This window comes from Ovis canadensis, chromosome 1, assembly GCF_042477335.2.
Source record: "Ovis canadensis isolate MfBH-ARS-UI-01 breed Bighorn chromosome 1, ARS-UI_OviCan_v2, whole genome shotgun sequence".
Taxonomy (NCBI): Eukaryota; Metazoa; Chordata; class Mammalia; order Artiodactyla; family Bovidae; genus Ovis; species Ovis canadensis.
Window position 1 is genome coordinate 38859381 of NC_091245.1, and position 25640 is coordinate 38885020.

At 34.3% G+C, this 25640-nt stretch overlaps 1 protein-coding gene across 11 annotated transcripts in view; it reads left to right on the plus strand.

Moving 5' to 3' along the window:
* ATG4C (autophagy related 4C cysteine peptidase) overlaps window positions 1-25640 on the plus strand; it is a 99822-nt gene that overhangs the window by 42150 nt on the left and 32032 nt on the right. For all 11 annotated transcript variants that reach the window (XM_069562980.1, XM_069562593.1, XM_069562534.1 and 8 more), the window contains 6 exons: window positions 4885-5118; window positions 7244-7574; window positions 9587-9657; window positions 16563-16699; window positions 21639-21717; window positions 22377-22453. In XM_069562980.1, the coding sequence (XP_069419081.1) occupies window positions 4885-5118; window positions 7244-7574; window positions 9587-9657; window positions 16563-16699; window positions 21639-21717; window positions 22377-22453 (929 nt within the window). The remainder of the gene's footprint in view (window positions 1-4884; window positions 5119-7243; window positions 7575-9586; window positions 9658-16562; window positions 16700-21638; window positions 21718-22376; window positions 22454-25640) is intronic.

Consider the following 25640-nt stretch of genomic DNA (forward strand, 5'->3'; position numbering starts at 1 on the left):
TAGTGGTAAAGAACCTGCCTGCCAGTGCAGGAGATGTAAGAGGCATAAGTTCAATTCTTGCCTGTAAAGATCCCCTGGATGCGGGCATGGCAACCCACTCCAAGACTCTTACAGCATGGCAGGCTATATATAGTGAATAGAGCAGCATGGCAGGCTATAGTCCATAGGATTGCAAAAAGTTGGACAGGATGGAAATGACTTAGCACAGCACAGCACAATATTGTAATATTAAAACTCTTTTAATGTCATTGTTTGCTAATTCTAGCACTTTTGTTAGTTTGGGTTCAGTTTTGATTGACTGAGTATTCTCTTTTTGGCTTGTGTTTTCCTGCCTATTTGTATGCTCAATTGATGCCAGACATTGTATTATTTACCTTTTGGGGTGCTGGATATTTTTGTATTCTGAGTATTGCATTGTGTGATTATGCCACTTTATTAATCTATTTTACTTGTGGTGGAGATTTGGATAGTTTTCAGTTTTTGGCAATCAGTAAGAGCCCTGCTGTGAATATTTTTGTACATGTGCTTTAATGAACATGTATATGGATTTTCATACAGTATGTGTACCTGGGGATGTAATTGCTGAGTCACAGAGTATTGATATGTTCAGTCTCAGTATATAATACCAGATAATTTTACAAGCCAGTTGTGCTAATTTATATTTCTGCTAGGTGTGTATGAGAATTCTGCTTGCTCTCAGCTCACCAGTACTTGGTATTTTTCATATTTATTAGAGAAACATTTTATCTTAATTTGCATTTGTTTGGTAACTGATGAAATTGAGCGTATTTTCATAGATATTTTTCCATTCAAACATGTCTTCTATTAAATTGTCTCTCTAGATTGTCTTCATATATTTTGAATATAAATCCATTTTTGAATATATCTACAGGAAATGTTGTCTCCTACTCCCTTAGTTACTTTTTCATCATTTATCTTTTGAAGAGCTCATAATTTTAAAGAGCTCATAATTTTAATATAATCTGGTTGACTTTTATACTTTCTTAAATAGTTAGTAGTTTTTGGATTCTTGCTCACTTTAGGACATGATTTTCTCTCTAGTGTTTTGAAGCTGTCATTTTGTGTGTGTATGTTTTCTCTCTGGTTTTTTTGAAGATCAGCTCTTTGTCTTTTGTGTGGGCTTCGTTTTATTCTACTCAGAATTCATATATTTCTTAAAATCTGAGAAAATTTCAGTCACTTTTAATTATAGTTTTTCTCTATTTTTCCTGTTCTCCTGTGCATCTTTGACAAGCTTTTCTGTTATTAGTTTTTTTTTTATGTCTCTTAATTTCTTTGGTTTTTAGATATTTTATGTTATTTTGCCTCTCTGTGCTGTGTTCTAAGTAATTTTTTTAGTTTTTCTGGTTCCTTAATTATCTTCTGAGCTATGTATAGTTTTCTATTTAGTCTATACCAAATTTCTATTTTCTGTTGTTATTATTATTATTTATTTCTAGTAGTTCCTTTTGGTTTTCTTTTACATGTGCCTGGTCAATCTTAATAGTCTGTTTTATGTTATTTGTCCAACTTTTTTTGTTGGTGAGAAGCAGACTTTCCCTGAGCTCTCAATATTACTAGCGATTCTCTTCTCTTTCCTCTATCAGCTTTCTTTCTCACTCTTTTGGTGGTTCTTTTAGGCATTCTCATTCTTCATAAACCTCTGCTCAGAAGTCTGTTCCATCATGGGAAACAAAAGCAAAGCAAAACAAAATTTAAAAAACATCTCTTCCTTTGATCCCATTTGTCTTACATTCACCTGACAAATGCTTATTGTGCATCCTGTGGACTGAACTCTGTGTTAGGCACTGAACATTCAGAGGTCCAGAAGATAAACACATTTCTTCCTCTCTGGTATACTTGAAATCTGGATGCAGATGTAAATAAAAAAATATTCTTGATATAACTAATACTGTAAAAAGGAAAGCCAGTCAAAGAGTGGAATAGAAGGAGCAGTATTATAGTGGAAAGTGAACAGGACAACAAAGTTCATTTAATACTAGCAGTTACTAGCAGTTTTCCAATAATATTTAGAGTAAATATTAAGAGGGAGACTAGACCTTAAAAGAAAAAGGAATTAGTCACTTTGTCAAGTTAGGAAATTAGAAACTATGTGTTTGGCAAGCCACAGGATAAGGCGTGATAGTTATATATTATTGTATTCAATTTAAAACAAATTTAAATGTCTCCTAAAGTAGAAACTTTTGACATATTTATAGTGCCATATTCAGTTTCCAGGCATTTTAGTTTTTATAATTAGATTCAAGGTTTAGTATTAAGAGAAATTCATTGATAAAAGAGGCTTGGCATGTATTTTTTTTTTTTAAATTTTATTATTTTTTTAATTTTTTTTTTAAATTTTAAAATCTTTAATTCTTACATGCGTTCCCAAACATGAACCCCCCTCCCACCCCCTCCCCATAACATCTCTCTGGGTCATCCCCATGCACCAGCCCCAAGCATGCTGTATCCTGCATCAGACATAGACTGGCGGTTCGATTCTTACATGATAGTATACATGTTAGAATGCCATTCTCCCAAATCATCCCACCCTCTCCCTCTCCCTCTGAGTCCAAAAGTCCGTTATACACATCTGTGTCTTTTTTGCTGTCTTGCATACAGGGTCGTCATTGCCATCTTTCTAAATTCCATATATATGTGTTAGTATACTGTATTGGTGTTTTTCTTTCTGGCTTACTTCACTCTGTATAATCGGCTCCAGTTTCATCCATCTCATCAGAACTGATTCAAATGAATTCTTTTTAATGGCTGAGTAATACTCCATTGTGTATATGTACCACAGCTTTCTTATCCATTCATCTGCTGATGGACATCTAGGTTGTTTCCATGTCCTGGCTATTATAAACAGTGCTGTGATGAACATTGGGGTACATGTGTCTCTTTCAATTCTGGTTTCCTCAGTGTGTATGCCCAGCAGTGGGATTGCTGGGTCATAAGGTAGTTCTATTTGCAATTTTTAAAGGAATCTCCACACTGTTCTCCATAGTGGCTGTACTAGTTTGCATTCCCACCAACAGTGTAGGAGGGTTCCCTTTTCTCCACACCCTCTCCAGCATTTATTGCTTGCAGATTTTTGGATCGCAGCCATTCTGACTGGTGTGAAGTGGTACCTCATTGTGGTTTTGATTTGCATTTCTCTAATAATGAGTGATGTTGAGCATCTTTTCATGTGTTTGTTAGCCATCCGTATGTCTTCTTTGGAGAAATGTCTATTTAGTTCTTTGGCCCATTTTTTGATTGGGTCGTTTATTTTTCTGGAATTGAGCTGCAGAAGTTGCTTGTATATTTTTGAGATTAGTTGTTTGTCAGTTGCTTCATTTGCTATTATTTTCTCCCATTCAGAAGGCTGTCTTTTCACCTTGCTTATATTTTCCTTTGTTGTGCAGAAGCTTTTAATTTTAATTAGATCCCATTTGTTTATTTTTGCTTTTATTTCCAGAATTCTGGGAGGTGGATCATAGAGGATCCTGCTGTGATTTATGTCTGAGAGTGTTTTGCCTATGTTCTCCTCTAGGAGTTTTATAGTTTCTGATCTTACATTTAGATCTTTAATCCATTTTGAGTTATGGACACCTTATCTTTGACAAAGGAGGCAAGAATATACAATGGAGTAAAGACAATCTCTTTAACAAGTGGTGCTGGGAAAACTGGTTAACCACTTGTAAAAGAATGAAACTAGATCACTTTCTAACACAGCATGTATTCTTTTAATTATTAAAACTGTATGTTACAATTTAGCTCCATTAAACTGAATATTATAAAGTTTGGGTGATTGTAATTTTTTCAGAATGAGCTTGAAGAGGGATAGAGGCAGAAAACATGAGGAATAAAAGTGTGATAAAACTGCTTTAACATCTTACAGAATGGCATTAAAAATTAAACTTGGAATTGAGAGTTATAGGCAGATTTATTTACCTATCCATCCATCCACCCAAACCAGCCAACATTTATTAGGATCTGTTTGTGTTAGATACTGTATGCATGCAGAAGCTGAAAAGATCTGGAAAGATCAGGGAATGTTAGTTCATTCTGAGCACTGGTGTTTTGTAAATTTATTGGGCAAATAGTGACCATAGTTTTCACATAGAAATTGTATTAGAATCAATTTGGAAAGGCTTTAAAAAATTACATATGTGAGTGGCAACAATTAAAAAATGTATTTTAACATGATCGGGTGACATCATATTTAACAATTTTATTTGTTGTTGTTGTTCAGTTGCTCAGTGCTGTCTGACTCTTTGCTGCCTGATGATGGACTGCAGCACTCCAGGCTTTTCCTGTCCTTTACTGTCACCTGGAGTTTACTCAGACTCATATCCATTGAGTTGATGATGCCATTAGCTTATTAGTTTTCGTATTATAATTTGAGTATAAATGTTCCTAACAATAAATACATCTATATTTTATTTGAGCTAGTTATCATATGATATAGTTATCATATGATTATATACATTTTTTACATATTGGCAAATCATGATATTTTATTTGCAAATCTCATTTTAGAGAGTGCTAATATCTATATATTGAGCCAAGGGAGGCAAAAAGGAAACATATTTTTATGTTATCTCATTAGAGTTGATTATGTTTGGAATATAGAATGTTATTATTAACAACAGAATTACTGATAATACCTTATATTAGTTAGTACCAAAGTGTACAAAACATTTCCGCATTCATTCTCATTTGATTTTCATAACAGTCTGAACAGAATGGAAGATTTATCTTCATTTAAATCTGAAGAAAGAATTGGATTGTGCCATACTCCATATGAACAGTAATGGGAATGTATTACCATTACTGACATTTCTTTGTATATATTTATATATTACTTTGTATATATTTTTTTTAATTTTTATTTTGTAGATGAAGATGAACTCTTACCTGCAAGATCAGGGTGTACAATAGAAGATCATGTGATTGCAGGAAATGTAGAAGAATTTCGTAAAGATTTCATTTCAAGAATATGGCTTACCTACAGGGAAGAATTTCCTCAAATAGAAGGCTCAGCTTTGACAACAGACTGTGGCTGGGGATGTACATTAAGAACTGGCCAGATGCTATTGGCTCAAGGACTCATACTACACTTTCTTGGTAGAGGTAAATCAAATTTTTGGTTTTGGGAGTTTTATTGTTGTTGTTTAAATTTAAGACTAGGTTGCAAACTGAATGAAATTCCCTGATGTTCATTTTCTTGACTCTCTGATGTCTTCTGAAGTTGAACCTAATTTAGCAAGTAACATAACATCTTTGCTGAATTGGGCCAGTATGACTTTAACTTTCATGATTCACCTTTCCAAAATACAGGTTGAATGTAAATATTATTCATGGCTACCACTATGAATTAAATTCAAGTTTTAGCAGTCTTTGGATTTTTTTTGTTTTTGTTATTATTTAGTTCTTTTCAGTTGGACTCTCTGGATTATCTGCAGTTTGTAAATTCTGGCAGCAATGACTGAGCAGATAATTATTGTGCAGTTAATATTGTTACATTAAAATATTTTTATATTATTTAAATCTTAAGAAATTTTGTATTGGTTTATTTTTCACTCTACATATCATCAGTAATGCTTTAAAATTATTTGTATTTTTATAAATATGGCTATAATCAGTTAAACTGATTATTATTTTCTATTGATAAATAAAGTCATCATACTTTTAAGACTCTCAAAAATGTCATTGATACCTAACTTACATATATCTCTTTTTTGTGATGTGCCACCTTTCTTAACATTTCCACTAGTTTATTGTTATGTAATATGTACGTTTGTAGGAAGATTTTAGTTTACCATTTTAGGCTATCGTATCTGGTTACTACTAAGTATCATTATATTTTTTAAGGTGTTAGATAACTTCCTGCAATGCCCAGCAAATATTTAATAACCTTTCTGTAGGTATTATTGATGAGATCATTTAGAGAGAATATTTATTCCAGAATGGTGTAGATATTGCAAGGAAAGGAACTTTTCAGCTTTTCCTGGGATGCTTTATTTGCAATCATGGACACAAATTGGAACACTTTTCACAGTCCTGACTTGGCCTCTGAACCTGTGACTCATTTGGCTAACTTAAAATTACATGAATGTTTGGGGACTGTCTTCTTATTAAAAAGAGTGAGGTAGTGATATAGTTGATTTTGTGTAGGGGGATCTTTGATCTCTAATGGCTTTATTAACTTCATTTACTAGAGAATTGATATTACTCCCCAAAGAATAATTAAATTATTTTGAAATGAGTGTATGAGAAAAAAAGACCTTGAAAAGAAATATTAAACTTCCATGGTCAAACTTTTATTTTAATGTATAACCAAAACAAAACACATTTTCTGAAGTGAATCTCTCATGAATACTGTGAATGATATTCAGTATATTTATTGTGCCTTTGGGTAGTCAAGATCTGGTGAGCAGTATTGGTAATGGAATATAAAAGTCTTTATTCCATCTTAGTACTATAAAAAAAAAAAAGAAAAGAAGGAGAAACATATTCTTGAATTGTCCATTTGTACCTGTTTACTATTTTTTTCTCTTTTATTTTGGTAATTTTTTCCTGATTATATGTAATATATTCCCATTTGAAAAATTTTAGAAACTACAGAAAAGTGTGGAGAATAATATTTCAGCTCTAAAGAAAGCATCATTGATAAATTAGCATGTTTTCTCTGCTTGTACCTTTATATTTTAAGCACCTTTATTAATCTACATACTATAAATTCACTCATTTAAAGTGAACAATATTTCAGTGGGTTTTAGTGTATTTACAAAATTTTGCGATTATCCCCATAATCTAATTTTAGGACATTTTCATCTTCCCCCAAAGAAACCGCATGCTGATAGTGCTATGCTGTGCTTAGTTGCTTAATTGTGTCCAACTCTTTGCAACCCTATGGACTATAGCCTGCCAGGCTCCTCTGGATTTTTCCAGGCAAGGATACTGGCATGGGCAGCCATTCCCTTCTCCAGGGGATCTTCCTGACCCAGGTATTGAACTGGGGTCTCCTGCATTGTAGGCAGATTCTATACCAGCTGAGCTACAAAGGAAGCCCATACTAATAGTGGTCATTCCCAGTATTCCTCCTTCCCCATATATAACCATTAATCTACTTTCTGACTTTATTATTTTAGTTTAGTAACTCATGTAACTTTAAATGCTGCATACTTATTTTAGTAGAATTGCTGAAGTCTAACTATTTAAAAGATCTGAATAATTTGCTTTGTAACTGCTATAGCTTGGACCTGGCCAGATGCTTTGAACATTGAAAATTCAGACTCTGAATCATGGACTTCCAACACTGTAAAAAAATTTACCGCATCATTTGAAGCATCGCTTTCAGGGGAAAGAGAACTCAAAACCCCAACAATTTCTCTGAAGGAAAAAATTGAGAGATATTCTGATGATCGTGAGATGCAAAATGAAATTTATCACCGGAAAATCATCTCTTGGTTTGGTGATTCCCCCTTGGCTCTCTTTGGTTTACATCAGCTAATAGAATATGGAAAGAAGTCTGGGAAAAAAGCTGGAGATTGGTATGGACCAGCTGTGGTTGCTCACATTTTAAGGTAAAATTGTTTTAAAGTCTTCCATCTTATGACTGAGTTCCTCAGGCTCAGAGATACTGATTTTTGCAGTGTATATATATTATTAGAACTTTTAAAATCTAACTGTATGAGAATATTTATAAAGGAACTTATATTTGCTATAAGGGAAAAGACAAGACATATTGTGACTCTAGTCATATTTAATTGACTGACAAATTTTTCTTCTTTTGCTCATAGGTATGGATATTCAAGCTCTCTTTCTAACCAGGTTTTCACTAGACTGCCCTATTGAAATGTTCTTAAAACTAACAACTCTTTCAACCTTGGAACATGCATGACATTATAGTTTTTTTTTTTTTTAAACAGTGTAACCTGGGGGCTGTAATGTACTGATAGTGTAATGAAATGTCAAGAGCTAAAATTGATGTTTCCAGCATTTCTTTGCACACATCAAATTCTTGTGAATTTTAAATGTATGGGATTATTAATATAATTATATCATAGTAAAAGTAAAGGGTATGTGATATTCAGAGTACTTAGAAAAAAGTTGAAAGTCAAATTTCACTATACCTCAGGTTTATAGTGCCATTTACTACTGAAGTTTTAAAAAAATTATTTGTTGTATGTCCCATTATTATTATTAACGGAATCATTAATAATATCATCAAATTACAGCATGTTATAGTAAATTTAGTCCATTTAGAATAATAAACAAAATCCAAATTATTACAGTGTTTTTTTGCATATTAAAAGGCTTTATATTTTGTAGGCCAAATGCTTGCAGTTGAAAAAATATTTACCTAATGTTATTAAATAGATTATTAAGAATAATATCAAGTCCAGTTTAGTATGACATTTATAAAAACGTAATCATAAAAGCATAGTTTCTACTCTTCAAGATGTTATATTCTATATCCCCAGGGATCAGGGCACTTTTTCTATTTAAGACCTGATAGTAAATAGTTTGGGCTTTTTAGGCTCTATAAGGGCTCTATTGCTCATTTTTCTCATTTTTAAAAAATTTTTTTGTTTTATAGTCTTTGAAAACTAAAAACCATTTTTTAGCCTCAGTTTGTACAGAAACAGGCCTCAGCTCTTGTTTGAACTGTGGGCCATAATTTTCCATCCCTCTTTTATACTAGCACATAAAAACATGCAAAATAAGGCATATTAAAGTAAAAAAATATAAAGATACAGTTAAATAAAACTATATATTTTTCTACAATTTGTGTAATTTCTTTTTACAGATATGTTTTTTTTTGTCATATCTTGTGAACCATTGAGAGATTTAATTTGCAGTTTTACTTATAGAATTCTAAGACTTGAAAGTAGGGAATTCATCTGTTCAGGTCCTATAGGTTTTTGAATGAAGGAAAAAAGTCACGTTATTGTTTAAAGAAAAGATAAAAAACTTTCTTAAGTGTACTAGAGAACAATCATATTTTGCTAATCAGTAATGTAATGGGCTTCCCTCATAGCTCAGTTAGTAAAGAATCCGCCTGCAATGCAGGAGACCTGGGTTCAATCCCTGGATTGGAAAGATCCCCTGGAGAAGGGAAAGGCTACCCACTCCAGTATTCTGGCCTGGAGAATTCCTTGGACTATACAGTCCATGGGGTCGCAAAAGTCGGACACGACTAAGCGACTTTCACTTTCATTTAATGTAAGTTAATATGAAGCAAACCTTGAAGCGTATTGTAACAGCACTCTTTAGAAAGCATTTAATATAGCCAGGGGAGTTTGCGAGAAATTCTTTTGGGAGGACTGGGTAGGGTTCATGCCTTTATACCCAGGAATTTTAAATTTTAAACTTATGTTTTTATGTTCTTTGAGTAATTTAGAGTAATATTCTACTTTGAAAAAATTGATGTGATTTTTAAAAAATACCATTCAAGTAATAGTTTTGAAAGCAGGTACTAAAGGTTAAATAGGAAAGTCAAGAAAATGTTGGCTTTCTTTTTCTTTAAATGAAATCTTTATTTATTAACTGGAAATGTTAGGATTTTAAACGATAATCCTTTTTATTTTCTTAGAAAAGCAGTTGAAGAAGCAAGACATCCAGACTTAAAAGGAATCACTATTTATGTTGCGCAAGATTGTACAGGTGAGGAATCTATTATATAATTCTACTTTTCATCCACTTGTTTGGTTAGACCTTTTTAAAAATTTAGGTATAGTTGATATATAGCATTACATTAGTTTCAGATGTACAGCATAATTTGTGTTTGTATATACAGATTTGTATGTTGCATTGGTTTCAGATGTACAACAGTATTTGTATATATTGTGAAATGATCATAAGAAGTCTAGTTAGCATCCATCACCATCCATTCTGTCCATTCCATTCTCGTTGTCCAGTTGTATCTGACTCTTTGCAATCCCATGGACTGCAGCTTGCCAGGCCTATCTATCCCTTACCATCTCCTGGAGTTTGCCCAAGTTCATGTTCATTGCATCAGTGATGCTGTCCAGCCATCTCATTCTCTGATGCACCATACATAGTTACAAATTTTTGTGTGTGTGATGAAAACTTTTAAATATACAATATATATTATTAATTATAGTCCCCATCCTGTATGTTACATTCTTATAATTTATTACCTTATAGCTAAGAGTTGTACCTTTTAACCCCTTCACTCTTTTTGTCCCCCCCACTTTACCTCTGCCAACCATTAGTCTGTTCTCTATATCTATGAGCTTGGTGTTTTATTCATTTTGTTTTGCTTTTTAAGAGTCCACATGTAAGTGAGATGATAGAGTATTTGTGTTTCTCAGTCTGACTTATTATACTTAGTATAATGTTCTCAGAATCTATCCATGTTGTCACAAATGGCAAGATTTCATTCTTTTTTATGGCTAAATATTATTCTTATATATATATATATATATACACATACACATATACACACACCACATTTTCTTTATTCATTATTGATGGACACATAGGTGGTTTCCATACCTTGGCTATTGTAAATAATGCTGCAGAAAACGAGGGGATACATTTATCTTTTTGAGATAGTGGTTTTGTTTTCTTCAGAAAAACACCTAGAAGTAGAATTGGTAGATCATACTGTAGTTCTGTTTCTATTTTTTTGAAGAACCGCTATAGTGTTTTCCATAGTGGCCATGTTAATTTACATTCTCACCAGCAGTGTGCAAGGGTTCCTTTTGCTCCACATCCTCAACATTTGTTGTTTCTTGTCTTTTTTGATAATAACCATTCTAACAGGAGTGAGATGGTATCTCATTGTGGTTTGACTTGCATTTCTCAGATGGTTAGTGATGTTGAGCACTTTTTCATGTATGTGTTGGCCATTTATATGGCTTCTTTGGAAAAATGTCTCTTCAGGTCTTCTGCTCATTTTAAAATTGGATTACTTGTTTTTTTTGATGCTGAATTGTATGCGTCTTTTTATATATTTTATATACAAATATTTTTGTCAGTCAGTCAGTTCAGTTACTCAGTCGTGTCGGACTCTTTGCGACCCCATGAATCGCAGCATGCCAGGCCTCCCTGTCCATCACCATCCCCCGGAGTTCACTCAGACTCAACGTCCATCCAGTCCATGATGCCATCCAGCCATCTCATCCTCGGTCGTCCCCTTCTCCTCCTGCCCCCAATCCCTCACAGCATCAGAGTCTTTTCCAAAGAGTCAACCCTTCGCATGAGGTGGCCAAAGTACTGGAGTTTCAGCTTTAGCATCATTCCTTCCAAAGAACCCAGGACTGATCTCCTTCAGAATGGACTGGTTGGATCTCCTTGCAGTCCAAGGGACTCTCAAGAGTCTTCTCCAACACCACAGTTCAAAATTATCAATTCTTCGGCGCTCAGCCTTCTTCACAGTCCAACTCTCACATGCATATATGACCACAGGAAAAACCATAGTCTTGACTAGGTGGACCTTAGTCGGCAAAGTAATGTCTCTGCTTTTGAATATACTATCTAGGTTGGTCATAACTTTTCTTCCAAGGAGAGAGTGTCTTTTAATTTCATGGCTGCAGTTACCAACTGCAGTGATTTTGGAGCCCCAAAAAATAAAGTCTGACACTGTTTCCACTGTTTCCCCATCTATTTCCCATGAAGTGATGGGACCAGATGCCATGATCTTCGTTTTCTGAATGTTGAGCTTTAAGCCAACTTTTTCACTCTCCTCTTTCACTTTCATCAGGAGGCTTTTTAGCTCCTCTTCACTTTCTGCCATAAGGGTGGTGTCATCTGCGTATCTGAGGTTATTGATATTTATCCCGGCAATCTGATTCCAGCTTGTGTTTCTTCCAGTCCAATGTTTCTCATGATGTCCTCTGCATATAAGTTAAATAAGCAGGGTGACAATATACAGTCTTGACATACTCCTTTTCCTATTTGGAACCAGTCTGTTGTTCCATGTCCAGTTCTAACTGTTGCTTCCTGACCTGCAATCAGATTTTTGTATATTTTGTATATTAACCCCTTATCATATATGTGACTGCAAATATTTTCCTCTATTCAGTAAGCTACCTTTTGATTTTGTCGATGTTTTCCTTTACTGTAACAGAAGCTTTTTAGTTTGATGTATTCCCATTGTTTACTTTTGCTTTTGTTGCCTTATGATGCCCAATTAAAAAAATTATCACCAAAACCAATATCAAGGAGCTTTCTGCCTGTTGTCTTCTAGGAGTTTATGGTTTCAGGTCTTATATTCAAATCTTTGATGATCCATTTTGGTTTAATTTTTGTGTATGGTATAAGATGGTGGTCCAGTTTTATTCTTTTGCATGTGGCCGTACAGTTGTCTCAACACCATTTATAATTAGATTTTTCAAAAGTATTTAGCTTATCCCAATTATACTGTAAATAATTATGAAGGTGGGGACCATGTTTTCACATTTTGGTTCCAACATGGTACCCTATGTAGGCACTTATTAAATATTTCTTGATTGAATATATACTATGAATTATAAGTTGCAATATTAAAATAATTCTTGAGGAAAATTTCAGTATTTAAAATGACTACTTGGAAAAAGATAGGTGGGAAAATGTAACATAAATGTATACTTGGTATGCATGCCTGCCAAGTATCTCCTCATTGGTGGATTTGTTTCAAGGGAGAAAATTCTCAGTTTGAGTTGTCTCTTACTAGTCCTTCAGTAAATCATCTGATCATGATGCAGGTATTGTCCAGAATGTAGCTTTGTTTTATTGTTTTGGGTCTTCTGTTTAATGACCAGTATTTATAGTAATTTTGAAACTCTATTGGGGATAAAATAGAGACCTTAATTTCCTGATAAAATAATGTGTCTTCAAAATAAGCCACCTCATATTGTTTATTTTTTACAGAAATGCTTTCAACAGAACAAAGTATGTTAATGTTGCGGAAAGTTAAGTTATACTTTAATTATGTTTAATATAAGGGTGTTTATAAGAAGTTTGAGAGTACCTTGGTAACTGACTAGTGCTGATAGTGTGGAAATAATGGTTAGCAAAAAAACATGCATATTGTTTGGGCTTTTGTTAAGGTTAATTAGATTTTTAAGAAAGACTGATAAGCCATGATTATAACCATATAAACATGAAAGTTTCAAGTTTTCAAACAAGTGTTTGGATTTTTCAGATACTAAATTTGTTTTTCAGGTAGGAAATCTTACAAATAAAATGTACTGTGTGAAGAGTTCTAATTAAGCCAAAGGATGTACTTAAACAATTAGTCATTATGAATTTGCCTTTTGCATTTTTATTGATATCAATCAGCTTTGGTCTTTAGCGTCACATACTGTTAATTAAAGATCACAAAGCTACTCAATATCTAGGTGATTTGTATAATTTGAAGTAGATATTTAAAATTTTGAACACTGATATTTAAAATTATAAAGGGAGAGTTTATATTACTGTAGTGCATTTTGATAGATTTTGAGGTTAGAAATTAGGTGAAGCCAGAGTCAATTAATAATTAATTCCTCACCATTCCCCCATCTTCATTAGTGCATTTTTTAAATTAGTGTTTTTAGAAGCTCCACTTTCTATTCATTTTCTCTTCCTCTCATTCTGTATTCTTTTCCTTTGTAATTACATATTTTTCCATGGCTTTAAATAGTTAGGACTATGCTCTATACATGAGGACTTTAAAACTGCATTTCTAGTGCTGCTGCTGCTGCTAAGTCGCTTCAGTTGTGTCTGACTCTGTGCAACCCCGTAGACGGCAGCCCACCAGGCTCCCCCGTCCCTGGGATTCTCCAGCAAGAACACTGGAGTGGGTTGCCATTTCCTTCTCCAATGCATGAAAGTGAAAAGTGAAAGGGAAGTTGCTCAGTCGTGTCTGACTCTTAGCAACCCCATGGACTGCAGCCTACCAGGCTCCGCCGTCCATGGGATTCTCCAGGCAAGAGTACTGGAGTGGGGTGCCATTGCTACTTGTGTTAATATGAGGTAACTTGTATTTTCTGCCATCCTTAACTATTTCCATTTAGATGTTCTACAAGCACTTCAAATTCAGCACATTTAAAATTAAACCTATCATTTCTCTCTGTACACAGCTCCTTTCTTACTTTCTATTTTCTCTTCACTGATAGTATCATGTCCACATGCATGCTTACTTATTCTTGACTCTTTTCTTGTTGCTTATAATCTAGTTAGTCAACCAAGGCTTAACAAATCATACTTTTTAAAAAAAGGTTCTGAAATCTGTCCTTTCTTCTTCACTCTCATTGATACAGATCAGACCCTTATCTCTAACTAGGACTTGAACATGATTTCCCTTTCTCTTCTATTTCTCATTCATTTAGTCAAAAGAAATGATCATGTCCCTTAATTTGAAAATCTATGACTGTCTGTTAACTCCAATCTCAAGTTATTGTAGCATTGAAAATAAAGCAAATGAAGTCCTTTACCAATTGTCTTAACCTACATTGCCAGCATCACCTGTCAACTGTCTTGCATGCTGGTACACCAAAGTACCATCAACCTGCACACCATTCCTTGGATGTATTATTATTACCTTTCTTCTATGTCTGCTGATATTGTTGCCTCTGCTTAGAATGCTTTTTATTAACTCTTACTCATTCTTTAAGAACATGCTGTGAAGCTTTTTCCAGCTCCTATCAGGTAGAACTAGTTTATTTTTCTGTGTTCTGTAACATTGTGGAAATACTTATATTAAATATTGCACTTGCAATTCACCTTTAATAACACCTTGTGCTTATCTGTAAGTCCTTGTAGATCAGTGTTGGGGGGAAAGTACCAGAACTGTTTGGTTGGGAATCACTTCTGTAATGAGCCTCTGTTATGGAATTGGACTGTTTTATAGCGCTTCCATATGTTGAAAGTGGAGGGAAAATACCAAAACACCGAGGCAGACACTGTGAATTAAGGATCTTATTTGCATTTATATTTCCCTGGCATAGAAAGCTTCAATAAATAGTTGGCCCTCAATAAATGTGTGTTGAATGAAATAGAAGAGTAAGAAGAAATTGAAGAGTAAGAAGCGCTTGATAAGGAAGAAATTATTGTATGTGCCAAGGGAATATTATTACTTTGTCTCTTTGCAACAATATTTGTCTCTGAAGGAAGTAGTCCTTTGGAAAAACCCATTTGATTGGAGTATTTATTAGTTCAGGAAAGTCAAAGATAGAAACGGTCATGTGTGTACTATCTCAGAAAAGTGAGAGAATTTAAAGATTTATAATTAGCAGTTTTACTGAGTAGCTTGGCAAAAGTAAGATGAATTGAAACATGGAAAGAACTATTTTTCCATTTTTGTAGCTTTGGTGTAGACTGACCATGGGAGGTACACAGTTCCTGTGTACATATTTGGATTTACTCAATCTCGTGGCTTTATAGTACCATCTGTCTCCTGTCAGTTCCCAAATTTTTAGCTCCATCTCAGACCTGTTCCCAGATAGAGGCTATTTATGTCCATAACTGCCTACTCATCATCTCTGCTTGCATATCTAGTAGATACCTCAAGCTTAGCATGTCTAAAACTGAATTCCCGCTTCTCCTTCCTATATCTTCCCTTCCTACAGTCTTCTATGTCTTTGTAAATGGCAGCTCGCCTACTCTGTTTGCTTATATCAAAACAACGCCCATCATCTATGACTCCTTTTTCCTCTCGTATATTTGTTTAATGTATCATTTTTCACCACCTCCTCATGACCATCTTGTGACCATTCTGCATCTTGACAATTATTGCCTTTGTTCAGGCCACCATCGTCTGTTGCTGGAATCTTGCGGTGCCTTCCTAACTTCTCTGTGTTTCAGCCCTTGCCCTCTGCAGTCCTGTGCTAATAAACACAGGAACCACACTGATAAAATATAAATCCAGATCAGGACATTTGTTTCCTAAAAAACTCTTCAGTGGCTTCCCATCTTACTCAAAAAGTAAAAACTGAAGTCTTTATAATGGCTTTTTAAATTTCATACCATCTGTCTTTGTTCTCTCTCAATTTGTAACCTTATCTCCTAACCTCATTATCTACTATTGTACCCTTGCTCACAGTCCCTCCAGCGGCACTGGCCTCTTGGTCCTGGAACAAACTGTCCATGCTTCTGCCCTAAGACATTTGCACTTGCTCATCTTTCTATCTAGACTCTCTTCCCCCAGGTATCTGCACTTCTTGGTTTATTACTTTCTTTAAGTCTTGAGTTCCCTACCAGCTTATTTAAATTGTGCTCCATTTAAACATTTCCTATCCCATCCTTCTTCCCCTCTGTTTTCCTTCAGAGTAGCTATCACCATCTGTCTTATCATATATTTTACTTATTTATTGTCTACTCTGTGTTAGAGGATATGCTCTATGAGGGTATGGGTTTTTCTCCATTTTGCTCACGGCTGAAGACTCAGTGCCATATAATAGTTATTTGATAAATATCTATTGAATGCATAAAGGATGTGGGTAATTTTTAACTCACTGAGACCTTGTTAATGATGTTAGAAATTGCATGACTGGCCATTGTTGGGAGAAAAATTAGGGTACAAGTGTTTCTGAAAATTATCTTTGTAAAATTTAATATGTATTAATTGTATTTTTTCTCAGTTTACAGTTCTGATGTAATTGATAAACAGTGCACTTCCATGGCCTCTGATAATACAAATGACAAAGCTGTTATTATTCTAGTTCCTGTTAGACTTGGTGGAGAAAGAACCAATGCCGACTATTTAGATTTTGTAAAGGTATGAAATAAGAACTAAAAAATTTTGAAGGCAATGCTAGCTAACATGAAAAATACAGAAGGTTTGCAGTCTTTTTTCTATGAAATGGAATGATTTTATAGTTGTAGATTGATGATTTTATAGTTGTAGGTTATAAAATTTGACATTATAGATTTTAAATTTCAGTATTATAAGATCAGATGTGATTTGAAGAGTAAGGTGTTCTATGACAAAAAGCCTTTTAATCTTTGGAGCTAATCAAGGGGATACAGTGCAGCAATGATCATAATCTGAAATATGTTTATAGTTCCTAGTATTCTTATGTGTGATTTTTAAATGTATGTACCTTTATTTATTCATAATCCCACATTAAACTATATCTAGGTAACTATTGAAACAAGATGAGTTTTAAAAATTACTGCAGCATTATCTTCTACTTTGTTTCATGTGCTATCATAAGGTCCATAAATAGGAAGAATACTTATTTATATAGACAGAGGTGATGAAGATAATGTTGGGGAGGTTCCAATTTTGTTTCCCTTATATTAACCAGTTACAAATCTGTTCTATTTCAGAACACATAATTTTTTTTTTTCAAAAGAACCTGTCTAATTAGGTTATCTTGTCACAAAACTTTAACTTTAGAAATAGTCTGGTTGAAAGTTTAGTATTTATATTATTTGCATAGTTTTAATAAAATCAAGGCCAGAGATGGAATTCCTCTTTGAATGGACTGTTGTGGCATATACGATTCCTGAAATAAATTTTAGATTTGTACCTCACGTGAAACACAGGAATAGTCCCATACTGTGATCCCAATGTATATAGGTGGAACATGTATCCTCACTCTAGATTGTACTGATTCTAAAAATCTAGAGCAGTTCATTTCAATATATGGTATATGCAAGTCTTCTAGCTGATATCTTGGCTTTTCCTAATAGTTAATAAAAATTTGCAGGCTACTTGTTACTAATAATACCAGTGTGTGCATGCTGAGTTGCTTTAGTCGTGTCTGACTCTTTGCAACCCTGTGGACTGTAGTCCACCAGGCTCCTCTATCTATGGAATTCTCCAGCCAAGAATACTGGAGTGGGTTGCCATGCCTTCTCCAGGGGATCTTCCTGACCCAGCGGTGGAACCCATATCTCTTTTGGTCTCCTGCATTGGCAGGTGGGTTCTTTACCATTGGTGCCACTGTAGCCAATAACTTATGAATCCACTAGATAAAAGTGGGGCTTTGATTTCTAATATGTGGACTCTTTAGTAGAATTTTTGGTGAAATATGAGAAGTTGTGAACCATTTCATGAGGGCTTTGAGATTTCTGGCATGCTATTATATCTCTATTGTAACCAAATCTAAAATGGATTGCCTGGGAAGATCAGAAACTGAGGCAGTTTTGGAATCGACTTGCTAAAACCCCATTTCTGGTGAAAAGGGCTGCAGATAGCTTCATCTGGCTGAGGGCTTTCCTGTTTGGCGGCATTGAGAACAGTTATCAGATGGCAGGACTGTGTAATCCTCTTGAGTGATTCATTGGAGTCTGCATTGTAGTGAAACAAACCACGGTTAGCTGTTAAAGTGATCCTTAGTACGTAGCATACAGGAGTTGCTCAACAGATATTTGTATAACACTTATAATACAGATTTATCTCATTTTGCCCTCACACTAGCTGGGAACTCAACTGCCTTTATAAGAAAAACAGAAATGACTAAAGTTAAGTGATACGTTCAACTTCAGATAACAAAACTATTGACAGAGACCTGACCTTTTTTCATATGTTCCCGTAGAATCTGGACTTCCTAAAATGTAACATTTCTTTGAGCTTCTACTAATTTAATTTATGCTACAGTCCACTTTTAGAATAGTATTAATAACTATTAATATGTTTAAAGTTTTTGGTTATCAGGTAAAAATGTCTAAAATGGCTGAGTGAAGTGGGTGTCATGTTAGGTGTGGTGCTTGGTCACAGGATGATTAGGTCAAAAGCCATAATGAGATCATGTAAAGAGCTATTCATTTAGGAGTGAAAAAAATAGTGTGTCTAATAGACCTGAAAGAGAAGTAATCGTCCTCTTCTCCCTCTTTCATTTCTGCTCACTTTTCTTCTGTATTTCCTCCTCCTCCACTTGTGCCTCCCTCACCTCCCCACTCACTCCCTCTCCGTCTTCTCCTCTGTCTGTGCTTCTTCCTCCTCCTTTGTCAGCACTGTATTTTTTCCTGCCAAACTACTGTACATTATACTCTCCAAAATTCACCATTCAATTCTATTTAAATTTATTAACCAAGGTAATTCCATGGTATTTCAGAGATGGTACCATCGCCTGCTACATTCTGTGAGGAGCTTTATCAATCCCTACCACAAGAAGTTTACTTATTTATTTATTTTTAAAAGGACCTGGAATGAGGAAAATCCAATATGTTCTCTTTCTTCAGCAAGACAAATTAGGACTTTCCGTTTTTGACTGATTACTTCAGTCTTATTTATTGCTTCATGGATACAGCTCAATCAATGCTCACCACTAGATAACTGTGAAAAAGCTTTTTTAGGAACTGTAAAATGTTTCAAGTTTCCAAAGATACAGCTTCTTATATGTAATGACATTTTAGCTCCTAATCTGCTTCTAAGTGTTTATTGCTAAATCTGCTCTATTTTGTTGAAAAGGAAATATAGATGTCAAAAACCAAAGTCTTTCTTCCATTACCCAAAATCATTCTTTTTTCTGACAGTCTGTGATGATTCTTGCTATGCGTTTTTTTCTTTTTACTCTCGACTTTGAGGGACTTAGAACTTTTACTTTCTCCTGGGTCCCTGTATCAGAAACATTGTATTTCAGCTGATCAGATGTCCTCAGGTTGAAGGCACTCTCTAATTGTGTTAAAGATCTTTATTTGGGGGGAACACAATAGAATAATAGGACTGAGAATAGAATGATAATAACATAGAATAATAACAAATATTATTATCAAGATTTTTGGTATAATTGCATCTTAATTAATTTTTGTTGTTGTTGTTACTTAGTCACTCAATTGTGTCCAGTCTGTCTCTTTTGTGACTGTAGCCCACCAGGTTCCTCTGTCCTTGGGATTTTCCAGGCAAGAATACTGGAGTGGGTTGTCATTTCCTTCTCCAGAGGATCTTCCTAATCCAAGGATTGAACCTGTGTCTCTTGTATTGGCAAGCAGATTGCTTACCACTGAGCCACCTGGGAAGCCCCAATTGATTTTTCTGTTTAATTTTTTCAATTGCAGTTCTCCTTACCCCACAAAAAACACCTCTATGATATTTTCACAAAGTATACAGTTTGCATCCGTTAAACATTGTAATATAGATCTATAGTTATTGATAGGAAAATGTTTAAGAGATCATGAATGACAAAAGTTACAGTGGCATATGTTATATAATGACATATATATATAATTGTATTTATAAATCTATATGTGAATGTATGTAATATAGATAGATGTCAACAAGGTATTCCCCTAAATGTGGTTAATGATGAACTCTGAGTGTTGGTGTTTTGAGAAATTTTTGCCTTTTGATTTATTTTCTGTGTGTGTTTTTCAGTAAACCACCACATTACTATTTTTAAGAAAATCATTAAGTTTAAACAAAACTGTTCTGTTTACTTGTTAAAAGAAAAAAGCATTTGTTCACACAGTCTATTTTTGTGTCTTCTAGATTTTGAAACATCCTCTCATTTAAGAGAAGGGAAGTTTATTGTTTAATACTTTGGGGGGTTTATAGCATAAACTTTATTAGTGTTTTCTACCGTAATATATGCTAAAATTAATATAGAAGCTATTGACAGTTTCTACATTAATAGAATATGGATATTAATTGATTCCACTGTGCATATTTTTAAATGACTCTACTCCATGGACATTTTTTTTTTTTAAAGTATAGAATTATTTAGGCCAGAATTATTCTCTGTTGGTCCAGTGGTTAAGAATCTGCCTTGCAATGCAGGTGACACAGGTTTGATCCCTGATCAAGGAACTAAGGGGGCTTCGGCTTCCCTGGTGGGTCAGCAATAAAGAATCCTCCTGCAATGCAGGAGATGGGGTTTGATCCCTGGGTTGGTAAGATACCCTGGAGAAGGAAACTCACTCCAGGATTCTTGCCTGGGAACTATCATGGACAGAGGATCCTGGTGGACTGCAGTCCATTGGGTCGCAAAGAGTCCCACATGACTTAGTGACTAAACAACAACAGGGGAACTAAGATCCTACATGCCTTGGGGCAACTAAGCCCACACAGCACGATTGAGCTGGTGGGATGCAACAAAAGGTCCCCCGTGCTGCAACTAAGACTCCACACAGCCAAAATAATAAATGAATTAATTAATTTTAAAAAAGAATTGTTTGACCCATCTTAAGTAGATGCTTAGGGAACTACTAAATGATTTATTGAGGTATCATTGGTATTTTATGATTAGTAAAGTAAACTGACTTTAAATACAATAATATTTATTCTTTTCCTTGGATTAGGTTGTTTTCATTAGTCTGTTTTTATTCCACATGAAGTAGCACAAAATTTTTGTCAAGTGAACACCATTGATTAAAAATGATTTTTAGTTTGTTAAGACAAGTTTCAGTGAAAACAAGGAACAATGTCTAATAATTACTTCTACATTTCACAAAATGTGATGAAAATATTACATTGATCACAGCAAAGTTGCACCAACTAACTGATAGGCCATATGTTTTGACTTTGGCAGAAATGTTTATTGCTTTTCCATAGTTATGTTGTTTATAACTGGCACATAGTAATTGTTTAAAGTTGTTAAATGGAAGATAGTTTGGTAGACAAAAGGGTTTCAGAACATGGGGGAAAATGTAATAAAAATAAAAGTGATGGTGAAAAATTTGCAGACTACTACTAGTAATATAAATTTAGTTGTTTTGAATAATTATCATTTGTCTCTTGACCCTAAATCTGAATTAATTTATTTTGGCAGGGAATTTTAAGCCTTGAATATTGTGTGGGTATTATTGGTGGCAAACCTAAACAGTCATATTACTTTGCTGGATTTCAAGGTTAGTGCTTTAGTAAAGTATATTTCTTCTTTGTTTTCTTTTAAAAGTCAGAAAGTTAACATAGGATCATCCAGAAACAGGATGAGTAACGGAGCAAAATGAGTACCTTATAAATTCATCAGTCCTGCCATAGCCATTCATTTGTCATTTGGTCCCAGTATAATTGGATTCTGTAAAATGTATATTTAATTTCTGTTATTGCATAAACAAGGCATAATTTATTGATTTTTACTAAACTTTAGAAGACATTGCTGCTATATTCTGGCAGTTGCTATTTACATATTTACCTTATACCAGTTTTAGTGGTGCTAGTTGATGATAAAATGACAAGCAATATGTTCTTCCTGTCAGGATAAAGTAATGCAATACATTTTTCATATGCAAACTGTAGAATATAATTGTGTGTTTGTGAAAGTAATTTTATCACCAAAAATTAAATGACAGTCTCATCACTTTATAAAAATTCTGCTTATACAAGCATATTTGATTATGCAAAAGTTAATCTGTCCTGTGCAAACCTATGTTTCAGTCAATGAATATCAGTCTGGCAAGCTGTTACTCCCAGATTTTTTTCAGCTATTCTACATAGAAATTGGATTGTAAGCAGTGTAATAATAAGGTGTTTTTTGAATTACTTGTCTTCTGTTTTGTCCTTGTAGATGACAGTTTGATTTACATGGATCCTCATTACTGCCAATCTTTTGTAGATGTCAGCATAAAGGATTTCCCTCTTGAGGTACTGTGGATAAAGAGCTGGGACTGTTTTCTTACCATATGAAGCAAACTCTTAATTATTCAGAGATGTGCTAAGCAGCTATGCTTTTATGGTATTCCAAGTTAATAATATATATTTTACTAATTTACAAAGCCATAATACATACCGTGGTCAAAGGTTAGATAATTTGTTGCTGAATTTTAATTTATAATACACTCTCTTCTTCATTTATCTTTGTCTCTAACTTGTTAGATATCCTAGCCCTACCAAAATAAATGATCAAGCTTCCAAGTAGTTTTGTACATATACAGCTGAACAGTAGTGAAGAATTTAAAATGTTAGACATGTTTAAAGAAAGAAAGAAAGGGGGAAAAAGAAAAAGAAGACAATGGAGTTGGGTTAGAATGACAAAATGATTGAAGGAGAGTGTAACATTTTGCTTTAAGTATGTAATTAAGACAAGTTTCAGTGAAAACAAGAACAATGTCTAATAATTATTTCTAGCATTTCAGTAATTAAGTCTTAGCCTCTAGTTAAGTTTCCATAAATTTTACTTGGGTTTCTAATATTTATTTTAGCTTTGATTTCTTAAAGTCTTCTTTTCCTTCCTGTTATTTTCTGAGCCAGCATTTAGAAAATTTTTAAATTGGATTTACAATGTTTTGTTAGTTTCAGCTGTACAGCAAAGTGAATCAATTATACTTGTATAGGATTATATTTCAGAAAATTTTGAGAGTGCATAAATGAGAAATGTAACTGTTACATGGTTTCAGTTCTTATTTTCCCAGTTGATGCTTTTAGAGACTTCTAAAGTCATCTTAATTACTTGAGTGGCACATGGATCACTAATTCTCCAGGGCTTGGCAAGTTGGAACTGTGGTTTAGTACTTTGTTTTAGTAATAGCTTGCTAGCTAATATTAATACCTAATAAGTATATAAGGGGTAGATTATGAAGATGGATAAAGCATAAGATTAAAATCTGGTACTAAGTGATACATTATAAAACAGCCTAGCATTTTTTGTAGACCATTATCTCAGCTAAAATATGGGCCAGAGAACAGCTTTGCTTTCTACTTTCTTCCTTCACTATATTTTGCATATAAACTTTAGTAAGTATTTCCGGTTGACTGATTAATTCTGTGGGAGGCACTCTAGAATTGTGCTATGTGAACCACACTGTAAATCTGTTTCTGCTGCATAGTAATCTTGGGGCACTGATTCCTATGTCTTCAGTTACATTTCCCATGTGGCTGTGTCAAATTGACTCCTTAAAAAAAATAAATACTTGAGATTTAGATGGAAACTTGTTCATAGTGCTCTAAGCATTATCTAAAATAGGCAAATTAAAAGATTAGTAGTGTCGGGTGTTTTGACCAGTAGAAGGAGATTATTCATCTGATATTTTGAGAGACTCTACAAAGATGCCAGGTCAGTGAATATCCATGTTATTCACACTGTTATTAACGAATGCCTACACAATCAATATTAGGAAGGTTGTAGCTCACTGGGAGACTGTTGCAACACTTCACAGGTGAGTCAATAGAAGCTTGAAGTGGGAGGTAGTGGGAATGGAAAATAATTTGATTTTAAGAGACTTTGTAAAGTAAAATTTGGTGAAATTAGGTAACTTCTTAAAAGCACAGAAGCACGTATTTTTTATATATTGAGATGCCAGAAAGTGGGTTTAAGATGAGATTTAGCAGTGAGGCTGTGTTAAACTGTGGGTTTTCATTGTTAGTAGTTAAATCAGGGCAGAGTTTCAATTGTTTGGATGAGAGGACTAGTGGATATACATTATCTTATACATATTTATAATGTATATGTGTATGTATGCAGGCATGTATCTGTATGTGTATGTATATATTTAAGATTTCTTAAACCAGAAACTATTGCTTCATGCTGTTTCTGATATACTTTCAGAGTGACTGATTCTATCTCTTTACAAATACTGAAAATATTTTATTATTAAGGTATTGTTGTACTGTTCGTTCTTGTTTAGTCGCCAAGTCATGTCTGACGCTTTTGTGACCTAGGCTCCTCTGTCTATGTCCAAGGCAAGAATACTGGAGTGGCTTGCCATTTCCTTCTCCAAATATTGTATTGCCTTAATATTAACATTCTACTAATAAGGTTAAAAAAAACCTTATTACAGATATGTTAGTCTCTTCTGATTGCTAGGCCCCCAATTCCAAGTTTCAGGTTTTAGGAGGTGTATACAGTGGTGACTGTTTTAATATATTCTTTTAAATTCAAAGCATAGTGGCACTAAAGCTATTAGAATGATGTGATGTGATTATGTAGATAGATGAGTGAATTTCTCAGTGAAAGATGTACCCTTTATGAATTACCCATGTGAACTGCAGTGAGTAGGAGGTGCTTTTTAGTAAGGATGTATTCTCTAATTAATTATCTTAGGAAGTTTTATCTAAATCACCAAATAACAGAGCTACACCTAAAATTGTTTCAGTATTATTTGTATGTTTAGGTAGTAGAACCCACTCTTTGATATAAGTCTGAAAGAGTACCTACCATTTGGTAGGTGCCTAATTTTTTGAGGCAATGAATAAATATTGTATAGAAAAATGAAATAAATGGGAATTGACTCGCTCTGGCCAGTTTTTTCAGAAACGTAAGTGCAGAAGTGTATCCAGTGATACTTGCTAAAATGTGTTTCAGTAGAAACTGCTGCTCTTACCAAATCATCAGAATTTTAAAAACTAGAATTGTGCTAAAAAGTTTTAGTTTTTAAAACCTAAAAAATCCAAGTGCATGCTGCTGCTGCTGCTGCTGCTAAGTCACTTCAGTCGTGTCCGACTCTGTGTGACCCCATAGACAGCAGCCTACCAGGCTCCACTGTCCCTGGGATTCTCCAGGCAAGAACCCTGGAGTGGGTTGCCATTTCCTTCTCCAATGCATCAAAGTGAAAAGTGAAAGTGAAGTCGCTCAGTCGTGTTCAACTCTTAGTGACCCCATGGACTACAGCCTACTAGGCTCCTCCGTCCGTGGGATTTTCCAGGCAAGAGTACTAGAGTGGGGTGCCATTGCCTTCTCCTCTAAGTGCATAGCGCAGAGAATTATCAGAGTGAACAGAGCTGTGTAATGCCACTTGGGAAAAACACCTTAAAGTCTAAGTTGTTCTAGAATAAACAGAATTGATTCTGAATTATAAATTAATCTTGGTTTGATTTCAGAATATTCTTGGGTGAA